The 19,053-nt window shown below is 53.8% G+C and overlaps 1 protein-coding gene and 2 long non-coding RNA genes across 6 annotated transcripts in view; all 3 read right to left on the reverse strand.

The window, feature by feature from the left end:
• Positions 1 to 13: 13 nt before the first annotated feature.
• On the reverse strand, positions 14 to 1,910 carry LOC142089737 (uncharacterized). 2 transcript variants are annotated; one of them, XR_012676284.1, is made up of 3 exons: positions 1,374 to 1,889; positions 1,037 to 1,178; positions 14 to 831 (listed from the first exon to the last, which is right to left on the reverse strand). It is a non-coding gene; the product is annotated as an uncharacterized LOC142089737 (long non-coding RNA). The 2 variants fall into 2 exon arrangements; XR_012676283.1 differs by having other exon boundaries at positions 1,037 to 1,910.
• A 3,283-nt stretch (positions 1,911 to 5,193) lies between these two features.
• Positions 5,194 to 9,869, reverse strand: LOC142089738 (uncharacterized). Of its 3 annotated transcripts, none has more exons than XR_012676287.1 (3): positions 8,658 to 8,970; positions 6,359 to 7,221; positions 5,194 to 5,834 (listed from the first exon to the last, which is right to left on the reverse strand). It is a non-coding gene; the product is annotated as an uncharacterized LOC142089738 (long non-coding RNA). The 3 variants fall into 3 exon arrangements; XR_012676286.1 differs by lacking the exon at positions 5,194 to 5,834 and adding an exon at positions 9,780 to 9,869 and having other exon boundaries at positions 8,658 to 8,859; XR_012676285.1 differs by lacking the exon at positions 5,194 to 5,834 and having other exon boundaries at positions 8,658 to 8,990.
• A 2,698-nt stretch (positions 9,870 to 12,567) lies between these two features.
• The window catches only part of LOC142089918 (uncharacterized), a 35,523-nt gene continuing 29,037 nt past the window's right edge, over positions 12,568 to 19,053 (reverse strand). Inside the window, exons 8-9 of the mRNA XM_075167062.1 lie at positions 13,220 to 13,329; positions 12,568 to 12,662 (exon numbers count right to left, since the gene is read on the reverse strand). Of these exons, the coding sequence (XP_075023163.1) occupies positions 12,568 to 12,662; positions 13,220 to 13,329 (205 nt within the window). The remainder of the gene's footprint in view (positions 12,663 to 13,219; positions 13,330 to 19,053) is intronic.

Here is a 19,053-nt window from a genome sequence, read left to right on the forward strand (position 1 = left end):
AACATAGCAGCAATACAATAAAACCAATTTAATGGCGGTAGGACCAGTTTACGGGTGCTCAGACACTTCAGGCCGGGAGGTCCATGAACCGTGCTGGGCACAGCCCTCGCCTGCCCGGCACCTGCCCACCGTGTGCTGCGGCTTTTTCCCTTTCCAGGCTCCCCTTTTGCTGAGCCCACCCGAGAGCACCCCAAGGGCTGACCGAGGCTTTGCAGGAGCCCCACCGCCCACGGCCGCCCCAGCCCAGCCCGGCCCTGGCCTGCAGGCTAAACCCGGGACCATGTTGCCAATTTAATTAGGGCTGGAAATGCCACCTCTGTCCCAGTAAGATGCAGCCATTGCTGGCGTGGGTGCAGCCGGTGGGAAGGGTTTGCAGTGGGGCTGGGCAAGGTTGGGCAGGACCCAGCCCTAGAGCTGTGTCCCAGCATCGCTGGGATGAGCATGAGCTGGTCCGCGTCAAAACCATGTCCTGGACTGTGCTCAATTTTCAGCAGGCTGGAAAAAATAGTAAAAAAAATCACCTGCTGGAGCGAGAGCCGTGGCCGGGAGACGGGCACACAGGGTGCGGGGTCGTCCTTGGCTCCTGCTGGAGGGAGCCCTGGGCTAGGCAGTGCCCGGTGGCATTCCCCATCCTCTTGCCCGCTGCTGCTGTACATTCTCAGGCACTTCGCCTGTGGGTGGCTGTCTGTCCGCCTGGACTCCCGTATGCGCTCTTCAATCAGCCAACCATGAGCACTTCTTCAGCCTCAGTCTGCTCAGGCCAGAATACAGATATTTTGGGCATCTGCAATCTGGACGAAAGCTCCAGTCCTGCCAGCAGCTCTGCACGGGCTTGAATGGAAAAAAAAAAAAAATATCCCATCGAGTTGGGTAAATGCTGCCAGGCTGCCCTGGCCGGGCACTGCCAGCCGCCTGCCCCAGCCCCCTTCCCGCGGGCAGAGAGCAGCCCCAGCCCCAGCCCCAGAGCCGCTCTGCAGCCGCCCAGCTGAGACAGAGCCTGCAGAAAAAATAATAAATCGAATCCAAATGTTTATACCATTGGCACTGTCCGGATCATGTGCCTGGTAAAGCTGAAGAGTGCCCGAATATTTTCTTGTAGCTGCCATCTAAACTGCCAGAAATGGTCATTGTGCAGAGCATCCCGGTGCGGTGTGGGAGGAGGCTGGAGGGGTTGAGACCTGCTCGGACAGATGGACGGACACACACAGGAGTTGGGTCCAGGTTCAGAGACCGGACCAAGAGCTTTGTGCACAGGCAGTGGGTTTGGGGGCAGGTATGGAGGTCTCTGTGCAAGTGCGGCACTGCCAGGTTGTTGGCACAGTGAGGACTCTGGATTTCCCTCTCCCCTCTTGCACACACAAGCACACACTCACGCAGCGTTTCCTCTTCCCATCCCCATCAGACGCGGTGGGCTCCGTACGTGCCAGGCACTGAGCTCCAGCACACGCCATTTGCACAGTCCCGGCTTCCGTGGGTGTCTGCAATGCGTCCTGGCTGCTACAGGTTTCTGTGCTGAGATGCTTAAAAAAAAAACCCAAACCACCCCAACCCAAGTGAGCACAGCCCGAGCCTGCTGCCCGAGAGCATCACAGCGACGGTTGCAACAGGCTTACTCATTTTTCCAGTGAGTAAGACCGAAAGAGGAGCCCGGCGGGTGCGGGGCTGGGTGCGGGGCTGGCGGCCGATAAGGAGCAGCTCCCTAATCTCCAGCCCCAGCAGCCGAGAGGGCGAGGGTGATAACTCACAAGCACCTTGGGCTCGCAGCAGTGGTGGGCTGGTGCTGCCGGTTTGGGTGTTTGCAGAGTTGCCCTCACCTCGGGGGGGGGTTGTCTGCAGTGTCCCCCCAGCCCGGCACCCCCTCGCCCCCCCCGGGAGCCAGCGGGAGTTGGTGGTGGTGGCAACCACAGGGCACGCACCCTGGCCCGCTCGTCGTGCCTCTGCGCTCGATGCCCTGTGCTCCCTGGGGCATAACCAGGGGGAAAGGTGGCTACAGCAGGCAGCATTTTTCATCTGATAAATCACCCTGTTCAGGACGATCCAAAGTTTAGAAACTGGAGGTAGGGAAGGTCCCAGCCAAGGTCTGTCCTCGGCCGCCCCGGGGGCTGGGTGACGCTGGGAAGCCGGAAGCACAGCAAAGCCTGGCGCTCCCCTGGCTCAGACCTGGGCTGGGATTTTGGCTCAGATACCTGTTTTTTATCTGCCCCCTTGGAAAGCCGCCAGAAGGGCTGGCTGGGTCAGGCCCGTGCCCGTTCATGCCCATGTCCCGTGGCACGCGCTCACGGCTGCGCCGGCAGCACCCACCGCCGCTGCGCCGCCGGCTTGCCTGCTCTGCATCGCCTGCCCCAGCTCACGGGGATACACTCGGTCACCCCCTCACTGGCCCCCCGTGTGCCAAACTGCACACGATAAGCTCTGCTCCAAAGCACATTTTTGTCAGAGGGCAGCAAGATAAAAATCTTAAAATAGCTCAGCGTGACATTCGCCGGGGTCCGTGCCACCGCTCTTCCCACACGCCGCCGTCCCCCATCTTCCCTCCCCAGCTTCGGACATTCCCCGGGGAATGCTGGTTCCTAAAACCCCTGCTCGGTTCCTAAAAACCAACGCAGGACATGTGCAGAGCTGCTCCTGTCCCCGAGCATCGTGCTCTCTGGCCGGCACGGCACCGAGCGCAACGTGGCACCACCAGTGCTGCCGAGCAAGACCCTGCCTCTGCTTTTGGGGTGCCCCCGCTCGCGCTGCAGGGCCCCCCGCCCCCGGCTTGCTGCAAGGAGCACTGTGCGCTCTTGGCCATCCCTCCTTTGGCTCGGGCCGAATGTCGCTTGGCCAAGTCCCCGGCAAGGGAACAAAAGCGGAGAGCCCCAGGCGCACCGGCAGCTCTCCGAGGCTGGGTGCCATGGGGAAGACTGAGGGAGCTGATGCCAGCATCCTCTCCTGGAAAGGCCAGCTCCAGCTCCCGCTCCAGCTCCAGCTCCCGCTCCAGCTCCAGCTCCAGCTCCAGCTCCCTCCTCGCAGGCTGATCCCACTTCTTTAACCCCTCTGGCGCCAGGGCACTGCCCCGGTCTTGGTCCCCGGGCTCTCGGCAGTGCTGCCAAGCGAGCGTCATAAAAGGCTTTAGCTTTTCACAGATTTTTAGCCCTGATTTTGTGTTTAGTTTTGTGCAGCTATTGGCATGCTGTATTTAAAGGCACAGTTTCAATTCATATCTAGAGCTTTCTTTTTTTTTTTTTTTTAAATGGAAAACAAGATTAAAAATAGTCATCAGAGAAAACAAACATTGCAATGCCCACACAGATTTTTCTAACAATTTCAAAAATGCCCATGAGAGCAACTGCTTTTAAGCAGTGAGGAATTGCAGTGGAGAATTTGCAGCACAGACATGGCACTAAGGAAATGAAGCATCTCCCAGTGTCACCTTCAGTCTCAGCCGGACACTGTTCGGCTCTGAGGACGGGCTGTTGTGGCACACCATGCTTACTCTTTTATTCCTGATATGACTAGTAAAGGCAGCTGAGCTCACTCCAGTTAGCTTGTGGCCCTGGAACGAGCCTTTTTGCTCTCACCCCGTGGTGCGGACGATGGTGAGGGGCTTTGCCCGGACCTCCCCGCGGGGAGGCACAGGCTCCCTCCCCTCCCATGCCCGCGGGCTCCGCGAGACGAGGCAGCAGCAGCAAGGCAGGGCGGTGGCGTGCGACTGGGCACCGCCAGCACGGCGGCTCATCCCCTGCCACGCACGGCACACGTGTGCGGCCACTGCCACACGTAACGGCCAAGGGCCTCTGGTTCCCCTGCAGAGGAGAGCGCTGAGCCGGGGACGAGGCGAGCCGTGAGCTTGCAGCGATGCCACGGGCACCATCGGGATGCCGGGATGCAAGCTCACGCTGGGCTGAGGAGCTGGCAGAGCCCGCACCGGCTTGAACTTAACTCTGCCAAGCTGGCTGGGGTTTTTGGGGGGTTGTTTAGGCTTGTCGAGGGTTTTCCCCAGCCTCCCTGGCCTTGCTCACCTCCCTCAGTGACAGCAGCAAAGCCCTGGGGACCCGGGTGTCTCCGGGCAGCTGCAAAGCCAGAGGCAGGAGCGGTGCAGCGCAGCTCATGCCCCTGACGTGTTCGGGACAGGGGGACGAGGCCACAGGGAAGCCCCACGCAGGAATCATCGGAAGCAACCCCGTGTGACACACTCCCCGTGGAAAAAGCGACGTTCCCCCGTCAATGGCCGCGTTGTGCCAGTGCGGTGCCGGCACCGGTCAGCAGCCGCCCAGCGAGGCAGGCGGCCCCACGGGAAGGGGCTCTTTTGCTACACCCACGTTTGGCCGTGGGGCTGCAGAACCAGCATGACTCTCTGGGGGGCTGAGTGGGTCTGGGGGAAACCCAAACCCCCTCCTCGCCCCCCACTGGCCCGGGCAGGGGAAGAGGCAGGCAGACACCACTGCGGGGGGACGGATTCCCCCTGCTTCCCAGGCAGTGACCGACACGACCAGTCACAGACCCTATATAAGGCTCACGTTAAGCCTTGCATCCTCCTGGCACCTTCTGCTGTGCTGGTATTCCCAAAACACGGGTCTGTCTGTGGGCCCAGCCCTGCATGTCCCCCTTTTTAAAAGCTGATTTATCCCCCGTTTAGCCAGCCCTCTGCACGCCAGAGCTCAGCTGCCCACCTGGGTTTCACACGGTGTGGGGGCACAGGGATGCCGAGGCCAGGGGAGAACTTGGCTCAGGGGAAAACCACTCCGGAGAGGTGCCATCTGTCTGGGAAACAGGTTTTTGCTGTGGCTCCTGGCAGGCAGAGTACGGGCAGTGCCATCCCCTCATGCAGCCGCTGCCCCAGGAGCACATGGCACGGGTTCGGCTGCTCTCCCCACGGGAACAGTGTCCTGCAGCCGGCATGGGAAAGGCTCCGCTTTGTCCCCTCGGCACCCCTCGACGCTATGTAAATACTGACAGGATTTTCTTAGCAGCCATGAAATGCACATCTGCTGATGCAAAGCTGCGGCTTGGTGCCCCGGGCAGGAGCAGGCAGCCGGCAGAGCCCAGCCGCCGGCCGGCGCAGGAAGCTCGCCGCTGCGCACGGGTGGCTTTTCTGCATGAGCCAGGCTGCCAGCTTGAACTTTTGGCCTGCAAGTGCTTCGTGCATCCAAAATAGCCACCCCTGCTCCCCTCCTCACCCGGAGAGCCTGGGCTGAGCCACAGCCTGCCCTCGCCCCAAGTAGGCAGTGGGGAAGTATCTCTGCTGGTCACCCAGCGACAGCCCCTGCAGCATGCCGGTCCCCTGCACGCTCACGGAGATAAGGCTGGAGAATGATTAGTTCGTGCTGTCATCGAGATAAAATAAAGCTCGGCTGCTTCCAATACAGTTTTTTTCTTAATTGTTCTATTTCCATGTGCCTGTGTACTCCCGGCCACCTCGGTCTTGCCAGGAAAGCCGAGTGCTGATCATTGTCAGATGGTTCACACAGAGGTTTCTGTTTTGTTTTGTTTTTACAAGGATTCAAGATGATAGGGGGAGGGAAAGAACTTTTGTCCTCTGCTTAAAATAATTCAAGAGCTTTCCACTGTCTACGCCAGGCTCAAGCAGACATTTGCATAACAAATGAGCTTCTCCCCACTCTTCAGCCCCGGGTGACCCCTGCGGCTCCTGCAGGAGGAGGCTCCATCTCCATCATCTCCACCTCCATCATCTCCATCTCCCATCCCAGCCCTGGGCCTGGGTTGCCTCTGGGGAGGCGAGGGCCTGTGGAAGGTTGTAAGTTTTCAGCACTTTTGTCAATCAAGACTTTGTAAACGGCCTCTGGAACATTTGCTTAGTGACCAACAAATAATCCCAGGCATCTTTCACTTTGCTGTAAAAATGTACAAAGCAAGCTGATTAGTGAAGGTTTCTCTCCACGCTAAAGCCCGTTGACAGCAGGACCAAACACCGACTTTCCCGTTATCAGCACAAGTGGCCGCTCTGTGCCAGGGTTTCTCCGCCACGCAGCGACGCAGAAGCACAAGGCAGAGGCCTAAGAGCCCCATCAGGTGCAGGAAAACCAAGCAAAGCCCCTAGAAGTTTCACAGGATTTTTTTTTGTCCCTGAGGCAGATTAATATCTTTGCTAATTCAGAGATATAAATTATTCCATCGGTTCTGCTGTTGCTATTCAAACAGATTTCACTGCAGAGTGCTTCCAGAGAGCATCTGCTGCAATGGCCAAGGTCACAATTTTTAGCCCAGCAAGCAGATAAAAATGCTGCAAGAGCCCATTGCCAGAGATGTTTTGTGCAGAGCCCCATCGCCTTAACCCCTTTAGTGAGGAACTGGAGGTATTTTCCAGTTCCCATCCTCCTTCTGGGACGGAGAAAGTGGGGAAGTATAGCTTACGTACCTTCACGTAGCTCTGCGAGGCAGCAGGAGGGTTTTCATAAGAAACTGGGTGGAAGCAAATGCTATCAGAGTCCGAATGCCCCATCAATTATATCAGAATGTTGTATTCTGGTGAAAAGAGGTGGGGAAGAAGGGAAGTCCCAGCAATACTGAAACATCCCTTTTAGACAATGACTGAAAAAATGTTGCAGTTATTCATTTTGAAATGAGTTTCTGTAGGGGTTAGATTTTTTTTGCATGACATCACATTATGGGTACACAATTAAAAAATGAGTCCATAATCAGTCAGAAACTATCATCTCTCCACCGCCCACTTTCTTTTAGAGCAAACTCTGAAATCAGGCATTTTTACATAATGAGAATTATAAACCAAACCTCCAGAAACCTTTGCAACATTAAACATCCACCCTCTGCACCAGGTCCTTGCCCTTTCTGGCCAGTCCCCTGAGATCAGCCAGTTTCTCTGCCCTCCCCATAGCTCCAGGCGGGAGGGCACACATCCCTCCTCCAGCCGGCCGCGTCCCGGCGGCGGGAGATGCCGCTCACCACCACCCCGTCCTACCAGGGGCAGGGCTGAGGGCTGAGCCTGGCCCACAGCGTAGGAAGACGGCTCTGCCCCAGAGACCAGACAGTAAATGCTTAATATAAGGTTGGAGATTCAACAGATCTGGGCTGCTTATTTTTCCACAGCAAACTGGAAGCATCGCAAAGTACTGCAGTGAAGTGCGAGGTAAAATCCAGGAGAAATCCTCCGGGGTGATTTTTTTTGCCTCTGTGGATTTGGGACTTGTTTTTGTGGACACCAGCAGGTTAGACACGAGTCCACCTCTCCTTCCGATGTGCTCCAGGACTGTTTATCCCCTCCTGAAAGAGCAGAGCTCAGGTCAGGGATCTCCTGCAATTCACGGTGGCTTGGCAGAGCCAGCCTTGGTCCCGAGAACAGGTTTGAATCGTGGCTTTTATGGCCCAGGTTTAGAGCAAACACTGCGTATCCCCAAGCTCCCCTGACCCACCTTCTGTCTGCTGGCTATTTGAAACCTCAGCCTGAGATGATGTTCTCTCCACTTGCATCACTTGACCACAAAACCATCCTCCTGTACATGCAAACCCCCCGATCCCGCCAGCACCTCCACCGGGCACTGGCAGGAGACCCTAAGACACTTCGTTAACGCCCGGGCTGGCAGCCTGCACGCCCCAAGCAGGGTAGGACAAGCCCCCCCGGGCTCGCCGGGGCTCGCAGTACAACCTGCTGGGCTGCTTTGGGTTTCGTTCAATTCGATCAAAGCCTCAGAGATGCCATATGGCTCCCGAGGATGTTTCGCTGCAGGGAGTTTTGGTTTGCAGCATGGTGGTTATGGCTGGCGGAGGCAGGGGGGCAGCTCCCACCCTTGCTCCTGAGCGCCCAGGGGTGACAAATGGCTTTGATGGCACTAGGGTGTCCCCAGCCCACGTCAGTGCCCAAAGCACGGCGACACATGGGAGGAAAGCGCTGCTGTGCAGCTGCAAGGGGATGCTTTGACGCTGTCTGCATGGTCACTCGGAGGGCTTCAGTTTTGCTCCAGAGCCAAACAAAACTGAACACCGAAAATCCTGAGAAGGGCAGCAGCGCAAAACTGCCCTCCCCTCCCATTCCCCTGCTGCACGGTGCAAGTGGAAACCCTCATGGGGCTGCAAAACGTTCCCCGAAATAGCCTGGAGAGAGGAGGCTGCTGACCCCACCTGGGAGCCGCTCTGCCGGGACAGGAGCGTCAGCAGCCGAGCCTGGCACATGGGTCCCCCCGGCCGGGGCACGCCACCGCGGAGCGGGCAGGCAGCCCCTGCCCCGCCGTCCCGAGGACAGGCGCCCGGGTGAGCGCTCCAGCGTGGCCGTTTGCGAGTCACGCCTGGCTTCTCCCCAGCACTTCTTCATTTTTGTGGTCTATTGAAATAATGGCTTCTAAAGGACGTCAGCTCAGGGTGATTTATTTTCCTTGCCAGCCAGCCATCCCCTCCGTGGCATTAGAGAAGGCCTCCCATTTCAGACATACCCAAGATACCGAGCTGTGATTATGGCAGAGGCATGCCACGAGGAAAACACAACAGTGGGAACAGCAATTACAGTTACCTGGTGGATTTTGCTTCTGCTTCAAGACACAAGACTGAGAAGGCAAAAACTATAAAAAACCCCATTTACGGGGATACGGGGTGTTCACAGCAAAGCAAGTCACAGGCAGTGTTTTTCTACAGCACATAAATTAGGACCCTCTGGGCCATTTTCAAAAATAACTTAAGAGCCTAAATGTCACTTGGAAAATGCATACCTGTTCCTCACAGCTGCTGTCCCGGGGACTGCTGTGTCCCGGTGTGATGGGGCAGGGGAGGCTCTGCCAGGCTCTCGGAGCACCCTTTCGTGGGCTGCAGCTGGAGGGACAGACGGGGATGGGAACGGGAGCTGGGACACTTCTCCTGGTGTCTGCCAGGAATAGACCGCTCCGGGAGCTGCCTTCGCTGCCTGCGCTGCTGCTGCACATGGACGGAGAGCCCAATAAAAGTTTGCCCTCGAGCTAAAAGAGCCTCCAGCTTCCTTCTCTCTCTACCATCTCTCCCTGCCTTCCTTCTCCCAGGTATTTTGCCCAAGCTCATTTCCAAGAACCAGTCTCCTCCTGGCTCAACCCCGTGCAAATATCACCAGACTTCTTGTCTTGGGGCACCGTCTCAAAACAGTGCGCTGAGAACTGGGAAACTGAGGAAAATCCTGCAAGCTATTTTCACGTTCTTCAGGAGGGACAGCAGGGACATCTGTGCCCTGGACCTTTGGTTTGATCTGATACTTCCCATGTGCAGTTCCCTGTCCTCCTCACTGCCTCCACCATGACTGCCCAGTGCCATTTGGTAACAAATCCTGGAACACCAGTATACGCTGCACCACAGGTACCAGTAGCCATTTAAACCGTCACCAGTTCAAAAAGAGAAAAAACCCAACAACAACAGAAGAACAAATAGTTGACTCTGTTCCCAGGCAAATACAAAGAATGGTTTTGGATCGTCACTGCTGTCCCTTTGTTTACTGAATGCAGTAACAGAAAAGGCAAGGAAAGAAAAAAAATATCCCGATAGCGACAAATTATTGTGGGCGAAGCAGGCTGGGGCATGCCCAAGAAAAGGAGGGTCAGGCTCCGTGCGTATCTGCTGGTGACAGGAAATAAATGTGCCCAAAAGCACTCAAAAAAAAATAAAAAGAACCAGACCTGATTGCAGCAGTTAGAAGTGATGTATTCTTGGCATGGAAACAAAAAGCAAATTCATAGCAGGTTTGGAGCTGATCTTACTGGCTTACATGGGATTTTATACTTAGGTAATTCTATTGTTGGCTGGAGCTACCTGATTTATGCCTGAATAAGGTCCTGATCCTGCAAACATTTACTTACGTACTTTAGTTTTACCTTTGCCCCTGGACACCCTATTAATTCCACTGCAGCAAGGATAGTGATTGTCTCAGAGCTGGGGCCTTTGCAAGAAGAAAATCTGTGCCGTAATGCCTGAAACGAAGAAGAAATTTTGCAGTGAGACGTGAACTCCCCCAGGCTGTGGTCGTCCCGCACCCTGAGACACTGCCAGCCCCAGGCACGCACACCCAAAAGTCGAATGATCGCTTGTGTAGCCCCCTCCAGCCCATCAGCTGTAGGAAGCAGCAGGGGCCCAGCCCTAGCACAAGCCTGCAGCTGCGTCGAGCTCCGAGTCAGTCTCTGCAACAAATTGAACATAAGACAGCAGCGTAGCACCACGGTCATTCTGATGACACCCTCTGCCCCGGGCAGACCATCCACATAGCAGAAACCATTTGGATTGGTTGTTTCTTGTCATGAAAGTGGCGTTTATCATTAAAAACATATTTAAAACACCGGGTTTGCCCTGTACCCTCCCCATCAGGCAAGGTAAAAGAGAGGGATTCATCCATCAAACACCATCCTTTGACAACGAAACCTCTGGGTTTGCTTCAAAGAAAGCATGAGAATAAAAACCTGTCAGAGGTGAGAGGAGGAGGACCAGCAGAGAGAAGGTGTGTGCTCACACATGAACGGGGAAGACAGCAGCTTCAGCTGTCCGGCCAGCGAGATGCCCCGGCGGCGGCGTGTCCGGCAGCACCGTCGCTCACATGCCCGTCACATGCTGCTAAAACCAGGCAAATGAAATAAAAAGGGGCTGTGTGTCCAGGAGCAGCTGCTTTCCTCACTGCCACTGCCAAACCTACCCAAGAGCACGGCTATTCCTCAGTGCACGGGAGAATTAATTTGCCTTACAATGGAGTCGTGGGGCTCGGCGGGCAGTTGGGTGTCTGCTGCAGCGGGCACGGAGCTGCCGCAGCCCAGGGGCTGCGCGGGGAGCCAGGAGCACCACCTGGAGCCAGCCCCAAGGATGCTCGAGAGGCTGGAGGAGGGCCCAGAGCAAAACCTCTCCGGCACAAAACCCTGCTGCTTCCCATCTGAGCCGTTTGGCCAAAACGCATCAGTCCCCAGTCCCCAAACCCAGCTATCTCCATCCGCCAAAGCTCGGATCCTGCTTGTGGAGCAGCAAGCGCCTGTGGACCATAGGGCACCGCAGCTCCCGCACAAAAGCCACGGGACCTCTCCCTCCCCGACACGCCTGGCAAAGGGTGCTAGCAGCAAACACGAGCGGCGTAGCCTTTCACTTCAGCATCTCTACAGGCTAACGGCAGCCTTTGGCCCGGCCGCCCAGCTACACCCTGCTTCTGGCAAGCGGAGAAGAGCCATAATGAATGGCACTGCCTGCACCTCCGGGCCAGATGATCTGTGCCAGTCCAGTTCCTTTTGGCCGCTCTAACCCGGGTGTGCTGGCTGCGGCCAGGGCTGGGAGTGTGGGTCAGAGCTGGAGCGTAGCACACAGGGTCCTGAGCCTGCCTTCATCCCACGCTAATCAAACCTGCAGTGGACGGGGGGCAGGCAGAGCCCGACCCAGCACAGGTGGAGAGGGAGGGCTGCGGGCTCAGCCACATCCCCCAGTGCTGGCGCGGACCCCGGAATGCTGGTGCTTACGGTACAGCGAGCCCCCAGACGCTGCCATGACCACTGCACCGAATTTTTGTACGATGAGGCTGCAGGATGGGGCCGGAGACTGCTCCCAAGAGCACCAGTGCGTTTCCAGAGCAACTCCTCTGAATTGGGCTTTGGGCTTTGCTCATGCTGTAGCAGCCTGGAGAACTGAATATTGTCTCCCTAGGAAGATTTAATTATACATAAAATTAGAAGGAGGAAGTGTTAGTTAAAATTTCATACTTCTGGAAGGCAGCCGGTTCGTCAGCATTACTTTAATGAGGCACTAACCTCACTGTAATGCTTTTATTAATGCTCGTTGCTTATTGAGTGCCAACTGCTTGGCTCCTCTCCGACAGGCCGGCTGGTCCACAAAGCGAATGGTTTAGGGGTCCTTTGATGCAAAATGTGAGCACGTTTACACCACAGCCAGGACAAACGACAGTTGGTGAGATGAGACAGACCAAAACTCACCAGATGGTGCCCAGAGCAGGCGATGCAGCGAGAGAGCGAGATCAGGGCAGGAGGGGATGCAGGAGGGAAGAAGCAAAGGGAGAAGAGGAGACGCTGGTTCCACCGATGCTGCCGACACCATTCCTGTTGACTGCAGTAGGGTCAGGATGAGGGCCAGGACAATGAGCAATGACAGTACATCAAGACAAGATGTGCTGGAGATTTGATGACAAGGGAAGACAAGGTGGTACAGGATCCAGGAGGCAGGTTACCGGTGGCTGAGCACTACAGCCTGCCCCCATCTACCACTGCTGCAGATATCTCATGTGCTTTGAGGCCACAGCTGTCTAGCCTGGATCTCACCATAGACCCTCTTTGATCAAATGTGAGTCCTTAATCCAACCAGCTTCCAAACCACTAAGGCACCCGTACCCTCAAAAGCCTCTGCCCCAGTGTGACTGTTGTGGGTTAACCTGTGCCTTTGAGATGCCCCCCAGCACCGCTGTGGAGCTGGTCTGCCTGAAGGAGACCAGGAGAGGATGGAGTCCCTCCTTTGGTCCCTCTGCACTGCACATGCCGTTGCTCATGACCCTGTCGGGCGCAGAGGGAAGGAAGGGACTTTGCCCCCCCAGCCCTGCCCAGCCGGTGGAGCCCACCTGCTTGTGGGGTGACGCCCAGGCACTCTGAGCACACCTTTCGGATGCGGCTGCGGACAGAAGGACAAGGATTACCCCAGCAGCTGCTGGGACACACTCCCCCACGCCTCCTGGGAGCCGAGGTGAGCATATGCCGTATGTTTCTCCTCCTGTTCCTCGAAACACTCTGAATAGAGGGATTAAAAATTACCCATTGCGGCCTGAAACAACAGAGCCAAGGCGCCAGTGCCGGGTGATATTCCAGCACAGTGGAGAGCAGGTGGGCTGCCGCGTCTGCGGTGAGCAGGAATGGGAACAACTTGTTGGAGAGCCTCGCCGTGGCTCTGCCTGCAGGGCCAGCCCTCCAGGAGCTGCTGCTCAATAGAAGCAGAGGCATCAAAGGCAGCTTTGCCACCTCCCTGCTCGGGGCTGGCTGAGGTCCAAGGCTATTTCCCAGCAGCGAGTACCAACCTGCAATTAGGCACTTCCCTCGTCCAAGTGCTCAAAGGTAGATCTCGCCCAGGCTAAGCCAAGGTTTTTCTCTGCACGCGAGGTGGGTAAACAGCAAAGAGCTGAACTGGTGCTGCCTCAGCATGGGCCCACCAGAAAGCCCACCTCACTGCGCAGAGGGTGCCTCTGCACCCAGGACCGTGCCGTACGTGACCCCACGCCAGTCCTGGGTACAAGCGCAGCTGCAGCGCTGTGCCTCGTTTGGCGTCACAGTAGAGAGTCAAGCTCACCCACGGGTTGAGTCTGGTGTTCCACCACCGTCCACGAATGGCTTCAGGGGTAACCACTGAGTCCTGGGCAAAGAAAGGTTCAGCGCCACATCATAATCTTGATTTTTCCTGCAACTGAAATAGAGTGTTTCATGTCATTGTAGTCAACAAAAAGAGGGAAGATTATCCAGAGAAAAAGGGAGGAAGCCAGTTGGCTGCCTGGGCACAGAGCGATGGGCTGGGGCCAGCTGACGAAACACAGGGCAGAGGCAGGAACAACCAGGGAGAAAAGCTCCTCTCCTCCAGTGTATTCTGTCCAAACTGCAAGGCAAGAACACCAAACTGTACAGAGTCACTGAACTGGAAAATTCACAACGTATTTTTTTGTCCAGATAACCTGACAGATTCAAAGCTAAACATGGAAATTTCACAGGGTGCTGATGTGCTTCTTTCCTGTTAAAGTTTCTCTGAAAACTGGACTGGTTCTTGTGAGGAAGAAAAAAAAAAGAGAAAAAAGAAAGAGGATATTTTTAAATAAAACTAGTTAGATGCAGCCACTTTTAAAGTGACTGCTATAGACAACTGGGAAATTGGTAAAAGGAAAATGTTTTGTCAAATATTTTTTCACCAAAATGTGGCATGCCCATAGGTATATGTGACTACGTGTAACCTCTAACCCTAATCCCGCCTCTTTCATGATGTCACTTCTGGTGCGCTCTGATGATGTCCTTCCGGTCCTGCCCCTTCCACCCCATTGGCTGAGCGAATGAACGAACCAACTTGAAGATACACTCAACATTCTGGATTTTAATGGCGTGCTCATTTTGGCTGGGACAGAGTTAATTTTCTTCATAGTAGCTAGCGTGGGGCTACGTTCTGGATTTCTGCTGGAAACAGTGTTGATAACACAGGGATGTTTTCACTGTTGCTGAGCAGTGCTTACACACAGTCAAGGCCTTTTCTGCTCTTCACCCCACCCCACCCGCGAGGAGGCTGGGGGTGCACAAGGAGTTGGGAGGGGACACGGCCGGGACAGCTGACCCCAACCGACCAAAGGGACATTCCATACCATATGGCATCATGCTCAGCATATAGTGCTGGGGGAAGAAGAAGGAAGGAGGGGACGTTTGGAGTGATGGCGTTTGTCTTCCCACGTAACCGTTATGTGTGATGGAGCCCTGCTGTCCTGGCGATGGCTGAACACCTGCCTGCCGGTGGGAAGTAGTGAGTGAATTCCTTGTTTCGCTTTGCTTGTGTGCGCGGCTTTTGCTTTACCTGTTAAACTGTCTTTATCTCAGCCCACGAGTTCTCTCACTTTTACCCTTCCGATTCTCTCCCCCATCCCACCGGGGGAGTGAGCGAGCGGCTGGGTGGGGCTTGGTTGCCGGCTGGGGTTAAACCACAACAAACAGCATTTTATATCTTACAGTCTCGCGAGAACTCCTAGCCACGCCTTGGTGTGAAATTCAAATCCAGAAAGTTGAGTGGATCTTCAAGTTGGTTTGTTCATTCGCTCAGCCAGTCAGAAGTGGGGGGCGGGGACTGGAACCAGAAGCCACGGGGATTGGTAGGGCATCATCAGAGCGCAGCGGAAGTGACATCATGAAAGACTCAGGGTTAGGGGTTACACATAGTCAACATAAACCTATGGGCAAAATAAAATGGCAAATGCTGTGGAATTTTCACCTGGAATTTACAGCGGCGTCTAGAGCCTGCTCGCACCAGACAGCATAGTCTTGTCCCCACCACAATAAAATAGTCCCAGGCTAAATATTTTTAGTTTCTACTGCCCTCATCCAAAGCTTTCCCGCACTGACAGCAAGACCTTGCAGGTCTGCTGAGGCCCAAGTGTAACTTCACACACATGAGCGATGCTGTCCCGGCTTTCTAGTTTCCGATGTGTTAGAAATTTGATATTTTAAATGGCATTTTATGCAGGCCATAAAGCGGAAGCGTGTTCTTCTAGCCAGAAACAGGAAAACACATTAAAAACTCAACACAGCTGTAAACAAGATGCACGTTGGCAGGGTTCATCACCCTGGCAAGGGTAATCGCTCTCAAGTTTAATCAAGGTAGAAGGGGGGATTTGGAAGCATCGCATCCATGGCACACTTCCCTGCTTTGTCACATCACACTAAACACTTGATAAAAGCTCCCTTTGAAGAGGAGCCAAGTCTTTCCTTGCTTGAGTGTAGTGATACTAGACTGGATTTGCTGAGCCAGGTTTCCAGTTGTGCAAAGAATTTGTAAGAGGTAGAAAAAGAGTAGGAGTGAACAGAAAGTGTTGCAGCTCAAAGAAAACTACAAAAGATAGAGCAGTAACTAATTATTGGGCTTTACTTCTTTTTTTTGTTGGCAGTGGGACAAACAGACTACTGTGTTGGTAAAATGTATTATGAGGGGGCTTGCCTTCTCTATAGATTTGGATATATGTCATTAAATATTCAAAAATCACTTGCCATCTCCCCAAAATCATGAGCTTGGTAAGCAAATCATGAGATTAAAAAAAAACTAATAGTAACAAAGGGTTGTCTTTTGTCTCTTAGCTTCTGAGTTGTTAGCCTGCCAAGCTCATTTCAATAGAAACTCGGTTAAAGGAAAATAAAAAAGGGAAGGTGAGACTTTCCCATGATTACACCAGAAGTTTAGTTTCCCAGGAAAGCGAATCCGTAATGCGATGAGATCATTTCCATCTGATGAATCCAAAGTTTGTTTTTAGAAGGCTAAAAACAAAACAAAACAAAAAATTAAGAAAAAACCCAGTACCCAAACACAGATCACTTGGACATTGGGTATGTGGGCCGTGCGTATGCCCAGCCCCAGCACATAAAGAACATACCATCTCCCCTCTTCCCAGTTAGGGCAAAGTGATACTGGTTTCCTTAGCAGAACTCATACTTGGGTAGCGGTGTGAGCAGTGAATGATCTGCCTCCTCTGCCAGATAAGGGACTGTCTACCTTTTTTCTCCCCTGTGACAACCCTGCGATTTGTCCTCTGGTGTGACCCACACACCAGCCAAGAGCAGGACCCGCTCGGGGGGCAGTTCCACTCCAGAGGCTTTCCTCCTGGTGGGCACGGAGGAGCCACTACCCATCGCTCACGAGCCGGGGCACAGGGAAGCAGGGCGCTCACCCATTCTGCCTCTTGCATTAGCATGGCATTAGCATGGGCTGATGGAGATATCATCTTCTTCCCGCTTCTGCCAGCAGCCCCACCCTGGAGACCAACGGCTGCATAAACAGCCTCTGCTCCCTTTTCAGCCCGTGCCCAGTTCCTCCTGGGCAGGTGTTGTTTGCTCTCCCATCACAGCTCTTGTTCGTAGAGAAGCTGACTACAAAAGCTCAGCAGTCGTTGCTATTTATTCTCAGCCCTGGCTCAGTTTTGTTGAGATGACCAGATGAGTAGGCAGGCGGTTGGTTCTTCCACTTATTTTCTAGTGAATTGGGACATCAAATATTTGCCTTCAGAAATATTTGCAGCCGCTCCACCACAATTAACAACATCAACTGAAATGCTCAGAAAGGGTGGGGGAGTGCTTCTGTGCCTTTGCTCTCCCCTGAGCTTTGCTAAAATGACCCAGAAACTCTTGGACTTTGTTGCTTTGCCATTGAGTGTACCTCATGGGCAGCACATTAAAATACATGATGGGCTTCCCTTTGGTTTCACTGGTAGACGCCCTCAGGAGTGGATCTGAGACCTCCTGGTTCCTATTCCATGCCATACAGCTTTGCAGCTCTTCGGGAACAGCTTTCAGTAACACTAGTACAAATGCAGAGCAGCTAATGGACTCACCTAAAGCCAATACTATTGCAGCAGAACACAATTTAGTCCTTGCATTTCAGGAACAACAAAACTGCCTGAGGTTATGTGCTAATTACAGACTACTTGTCTCCTCTACCATTCTAGTTTACATTGCAAGACACCATCCAATCAGCCAACCTGGGGAGAGTGCCTTATCTTTGATGTGAGGAAGCTCCAGCTGTGATCGAGTATGGATGCTGCATTAGAGGTGAATTCAGGGAAGGACTTCTCTTCACACAGGGAAGGCTGAGCCAAGACCTTCTCTGTATGAGCTACACAGCCTGTTGCGTAGCTGGTGTCAGTAACAGAGTCGCCGAGTGAGGTGTCCTCTGAGACCTCCAGAACTGGACTGAATCCCAGACAAGTTTTCCCTCCCTCAAAACACACTCACATAATGGCCACATTTCAAGAGCGGACTAGGAATTTTGGAGACAAAAATCTCCATTGCTGAGATGTGTAAAGGCCTTTGTGCTCTGAGGGACTCGCAATGTCTCCAGACGTGGCGGAGGCAGTGGGAGATTGGTTTTCTTCCAGGCACAAATCGTTGCTCACTGCTGCGATAGGTATTCAAAGCCACAACTCAGCATAAGCTTTGCAAATAGGGAGACACCTACCCAAACCACGGGATTGCTTGGTACTGAGGGTTGCATCCAAAGATCTGCTAGTGAAATGCCACTACCTGCAGGGTGAAACACTGCACAGCGACATCAGGATAGCAGAGGACAGGTCCATCCAACCAGGAAAGTCTGTGACAGAGACTCTGCTCGGTGGGTTCAAGCCATAGCAGTCTCCTCCCTAGCTCTCACTACTTCTCCATCACCTCTCCTGAATGATTGACAACAGGCAATCATTCAGGAGCGGGTTTTTAACTCGGTGCCATCAATCACTAATAGGATCAGACCCACATAGCATGCAGGGTATGACTCGGTGCTAAGTGCCTTTTATTCTACGTTCTTCCTAGGCAGAGAGTATGCTTTTGGCTTCATGTACTCTGCAGTTTCTCTCTTTTCCTTCTTTTATTTTTTTTTAGCCTCTTGTAAAGACTTTGCTATGTCAGAATCTGTCAAACAACTCCTTGTGCCATGTTTTTACAAGAATCCTGCTGGCTGGACGGTGCCAAGCACCCTTTTAAACAGTACTCAGTGAAGTACTGCGTTGCTTGTGCTCTGCTCTTGCATGCCATATTTAGACAAAAGCTAGGGAATTCCCTGCCCTACATGAGGGCTTGAATGAGGGCATTCTTTTCCCACCTCAACTAAAAATGTATGTGTTCACATCAGCCAGGGCTTCTACCCAGCTCTATTTTTAATTGATTCCACACTTTGATTTATCTACCTAGAAATCAGAAGGGAAAAACAAAAAGAAAAGAAAAAGAAAAGGAAATGAAACAAGTGAATGTGACCACAGACACATGCTCAGTCCTGCTGGGTGCATTCCCAAAGAGACCAAAACCCAGGCAGCAGTGGAAGCAAAACACCCAAACCTCACACGGACACACCACCCGAATGCACAGCTAACAGCCAGATCACGGCCAAAGGCGGCTTCTAGTGCTTTGGCCCCGGGTAAGCAAACAGCAAGGCTATGGCCTAGCACTGATGAAGATTATCAAGGGGGTTTCTGGCAATGCACGAGGACCTTGGCAGCCACCTGAGTCACTGGGGCATCAGATTTCCCTGGAGCGAAGGAAAACAGCCCAGGCAGCAGGCATGGGGGGCATGGTGCAGAGTGCCCTGTGAGCAGCCGGAGCAGGGAGCTCTGTGATCGCTGCACGTATTGCCCTGCATGCTCACCCATTCAAATTGGCAAAAGCCGGAGTGCAAGGGCTCTCTCCTGACGCTGCAGAAGTCAATGGGGCTGCAGATCCTTCTGGAGCAGCTATTGAAACGCCACATTCCAGAGCGCTATACTAATCGCTTTTAGCCAGCCCTCTAACATCACTCCCCTTGCTAATGTTTAAATTCTTTGCCATACTTTTGTCCACAGCATGTGGGCCCCCCAGATTTTCTGATATGTGGTTCTTCCACTCTCTGCCAAGTCTGCTGGGAGAGGATGTCAGC

This window comes from Calonectris borealis, chromosome 17 (genome assembly GCF_964195595.1).
Source record: "Calonectris borealis chromosome 17, bCalBor7.hap1.2, whole genome shotgun sequence".
Classification (NCBI taxonomy): domain Eukaryota; kingdom Metazoa; phylum Chordata; class Aves; order Procellariiformes; family Procellariidae; genus Calonectris; species Calonectris borealis.